Below are 3,453 nucleotides of genomic sequence, written 5' to 3'. Positions count from 1 at the left end.
TTTTTATAGGTAAGGTTTTTATTGTAGCCCTAAAAGCAACAGAAAATTTTTATTTTATAAATAGTCGTCTACGTTTTAGTTAAGTATAAACACACGTACTCGGTCCCAATGTTGTTCAGCCAGACGTTCAGCCATCAGTCAGTCAGTCAGTCAGTCAATCAGTCAGTCAGTCAGTCAGTCAGTCAGTCAGTCAGTCAGTCAAACAGTCAAGTAGTCAGTCAGTCAAGTAGTCCGTCAGTGAATTAGTCAGTCAGTCAAGTAGTCAGTCAGTCAAATAGTCAGTCAGTCAAGTAGTCAGTCAGTTTGTTAGTCAAGGCGCCAGTCAGCCAAGTAGTCCGTCAAGCGTCATGTAGTCAGTCAAGAGTACTCAGTCACGTACTCAGTCAAGTACTCAGTCGGTCAAGTATTCGGTCGGTAAACTAGTCGGTCAGTAAGATAAGAGGTCCGCCCGTCTGTCAGTTATTCAGTCTGTCTTTCCATACGTTAGTCTAAGAATGGTCGATTCGTCTCTGCAGTCTCTGAAATTCAGGTTTTAACAGTGCTGTTTTCAACAAGTTGCGTCGTCCACGGTTGGTCTATATTAAGTCACAGTTGTTGTTAAATTTAAATGATTGTCTGTAGCTACGCTACTTCAGTTAAAGTCCGTCCGTGATGTTTTAGTCTCGTTTCCCTCCCCAACACGTCCGTCAGTCAATGGTCAGGAGTTGTTTTCTTTGCCGACGGGTGCTTTTGGCGTCTTGGCTTTATCACTCCTAATACTTGCGGTGTGAACCTAGCCGTGCCTCGCCAAACGCCTCAGCCGCGCGCCGCTGCTCTCGGCTTCCCCGGCGACGACGGGGGTCTTGGACAGCGGCACAAGCTGCCCGTCGTCGATCCTCATCAGTGGCCCGCTCTCGGAGTTGTGGCGGCGGCGGCGGTTGCCCAGCCGGGACACGAGCCGCTCCCGCCGCCGCTCGTATCGCTCCTGGAGGCGCTTGAGGTCGCGGCGGGTACGCGGGGTGCGGTCGGCCTCGGCCTTGGTCGCGCCCACCGGGTAGCTGGGGAAGAAGAAGGAGTTCGGGTCGAACACGGCGCTGAAGATGTGGTCCAGCGGGTGGGGCTTGCTCGCGTCGTCCTCGGGGGTGGCCGCGGCGGCCTCCGTCGTCGGCTGGGCCGTGGGCTGGGCGGGCTCCTCCGCACGCTCGTTCTGCGCCACAAGGGCGACGTCCAGCTTGGGGGCGGCCGCGTCAGTCAGGAGAGTCTGAGCGCCTTGCTGCTGCGCGGGGTCCAGGGTCTTGACAGCTTCCACCACCTTCTTGAGCTCCTCCACTTGCGACTTTACACGACGCAGCTGGAAGGAAAGAAAAGTGTAACACAACAAACTTCCTATTTAAACTGTCCGTAACACCCGAAAAACTTTCCAGGATCCTCGAGACTCCCTTGCTCGCTTACCTCGTCCTGGTGCTTGGCGTCCTGCTTGATGACGCGCTGCTTCTCCTTGAGGAGCTTGCGGTCCTGCTTGGCGAGCTCGCGCAGGTGGTCGCGGGACATCTCGTGCTGCTCGCGCATCATGTTCTGCTGGTCGCGCTGCAGCTCCTCGCGCGCGCGCATGTGGTCCGCCAGCTTGTCGTGGAGGCTCTCGATGTGGCGCTGCTGCGCGCTCGTCTGCTCCGCGAGCTGCACCTGTAGTATACAAGGGAGGTCAGCTCATGGACTTGAACTGTTTTGGAAGCCCTTGGAACCAAGTTCACACTCAAACCGTGTGTACTAGATATTTGAATGCTAGAGCTAGATGGAATCGCAACACTCTTAAGTTTCACCCGTTCGTTACTTGCAACGAGACCGAATGTTCTCAGCACGAAAAATAATGTGCGGGCAGGTTGAACCAAAGAGAGAGGTACAACCTCTTTGGGTCGAACCCTCGTTGAAGTTAAAGTTGAAGGGTTGAACACTCGATCAGATCGGAAGACGCCACGGTCAGGGTAATAGGCAAGCCCACCCGCAAGTCTGCGTGCGGAACAGTATAACTACAGAAGAAGTGCACGGCGGGGTTGAATCAGCCACCAAGCCTGTCGTAACAACTCAATATCAGGTGCATGGTCATCTGCGCCCCGAACACTCACTCACCTGCATCTGCTTCCAGCCGTCGTCATCCTGGTCGGGCTGGCCCCTGGGCACGAGTAGGCGTCCCGTCTGCGTCGTCCACGCGTTGTCTAGGTCACCGGGCGCCAGGAGGATGAAGTCGTCTTCTGTCTGCGGCTGCAGCTGCAGCCCTAGCTGCTGCCCCAGCTGCTGCTCCAGCTGCTGCTCCAGCTGCTGCTCCAGTCCGCGCTGCAGCAGGGCGGCGGCGGTGGCCGCGGCCGCCTCGTCGGGCAGCTGCTGCTGCTGCTGCCGCTGGAGGTTGCGGGGGTGGCCTTCGAGTCGCGCGTCCAGGTGCCGGAGTACGGAGCGTGTGCTGGACATCATGTAGAGGTTCAGGCAGGTCAGCATGAAGCAGACGAACACGACGGCACAGCAGCACAGGATGTGGCCGCGCGCCACGCCCTTGGACACGTTCACCGTCTTGTTGTCCGGCATGGCGAACAAGACGAGGTGCTGGCCAAACACTGACTGCCGTGGTGCCGCGGGGTGCGCTGGCTCTGGGGCTGGTGGCGCAAGACGTTAAACATCAGCTAAACCCGAGCCCCTGTGCTTATTTCGTGTCACCTCGATGCAAATTCTGCTGACGCGCATAGCGCTCTGTATCCGACTCCAGCCGCGGGTGGGCGGCGGTGCGATGCGCCACTTACCCGGGAGAAGAAGATTCGCTGACACTCTAATTTAACGCCATATAAAGAAAGACAAAAACTGGTACGAAACATAAATAAAACAAACTGTACTTGCTGGCGAGGCCAAATATGAGATGTTTCCATCGACGCTTGGCCTTCTGTAGTGTGGCCTCTGACTTGGCAGTTGGCAACTACGCTTGACGTTTTTTGCTGCTTTATTTCTTGCGCGTCGTCATCCACGCCCGACACAGATACTATTTGTCCCCCGATGGGAAATGACAGCAGCGGGCAGTCGTGGCCGAGTGGTTAAGGCGACTGACTAGAAATCAGTTTCCCTCTGGGAGCGTAGGTTCGAGTCCTACCGACTGCGGAATTATTTTGCTCGAATAGTTAGAATCATGACTTGGAGTATACGCCTCGCGTTGACAGCCCCTGGTCTGTCGGGGCGGAGCGGATGACACCACCACTCAGCTCGAAACGACCCGTCTAACACAGAAGCTTGATGGGTTGCCTACCTACCGGCGCTGGGTGAGTTTCCGTCCAAGTACCTCCGACCGTCTAGTTCACCAGAACTGTTCACTATTGCTTGTCACATATGAAAACATTTCTCTATCATTTTTTTAAATTCTGAAAGGCTGTGCAAGCATCTGCATGTGTTGATACATGTCGAAGGGTGTCGCCTCATTACAAAAACTCCAAAAAATGT

The 3,453-nt window shown here is 55.3% G+C and overlaps 1 protein-coding gene and 1 non-coding gene across 2 annotated transcripts; one reads left to right on the top strand and one right to left on the bottom strand.

Moving 5' to 3' along the window:
* On the bottom strand, window positions 1-2,639 carry LOC113202531 (myosin heavy chain, muscle-like). The gene is made up of 3 exons (XM_026416797.2): window positions 2,107-2,639; window positions 1,432-1,662; window positions 1-1,330 (listed from the first exon to the last, which is right to left on the bottom strand). Exons 1-3 carry the CDS (start codon window positions 2,554-2,556, stop codon window positions 773-775), a joined length of 1,239 nt encoding a protein of 412 aa, XP_026272582.1. The 5' UTR covers window positions 2,557-2,639; the 3' UTR covers window positions 1-772.
* A 396-nt stretch (window positions 2,640-3,035) lies between these two features.
* Window positions 3,036-3,117, top strand: Trnas-aga (transfer RNA serine (anticodon AGA)). Its single transcript has one exon. It is a non-coding gene; the product is annotated as a tRNA-Ser (tRNA).
* The last annotated feature ends 336 nt before the right edge of the window (window positions 3,118-3,453 follow it).

Source organism: Frankliniella occidentalis, unplaced genomic scaffold (genome assembly GCF_000697945.3).
Source record: "Frankliniella occidentalis isolate FOCC.00 unplaced genomic scaffold, Focc_3.1 Scaffold748, whole genome shotgun sequence".
NCBI lineage: Eukaryota > Metazoa > Arthropoda > Insecta > Thysanoptera > Thripidae > Frankliniella > Frankliniella occidentalis.
Note: the sequence above shows the minus strand (reverse complement) of the source record. Positions and strands in the feature narration are given on the sequence as shown.

What these genes read in the sequence shown, in the direction of transcription:
- LOC113202531 (XM_026416797.2), bottom strand. Translation starts at nt 2,556, where the DNA reads ATGCCGGACAACAAGACGGTGAACGTGTCCAAGGGCGTGGCGCGCGGC. An exon ending in ACGGCTGGAAGCAGATGCAG is followed by an intron (nt 1,663 to 2,106) that starts GTGAGTGAGTGT and finishes TGTATACTACAG; the next exon opens with GTGCAGCTCGCGGAGCAGAC. An exon ending in ACGCCAAGCACCAGGACGAG is followed by an intron (nt 1,331 to 1,431) that starts GTAAGCGAGCAA and finishes CTTTCCTTCCAG; the next exon opens with CTGCGTCGTGTAAAGTCGCA.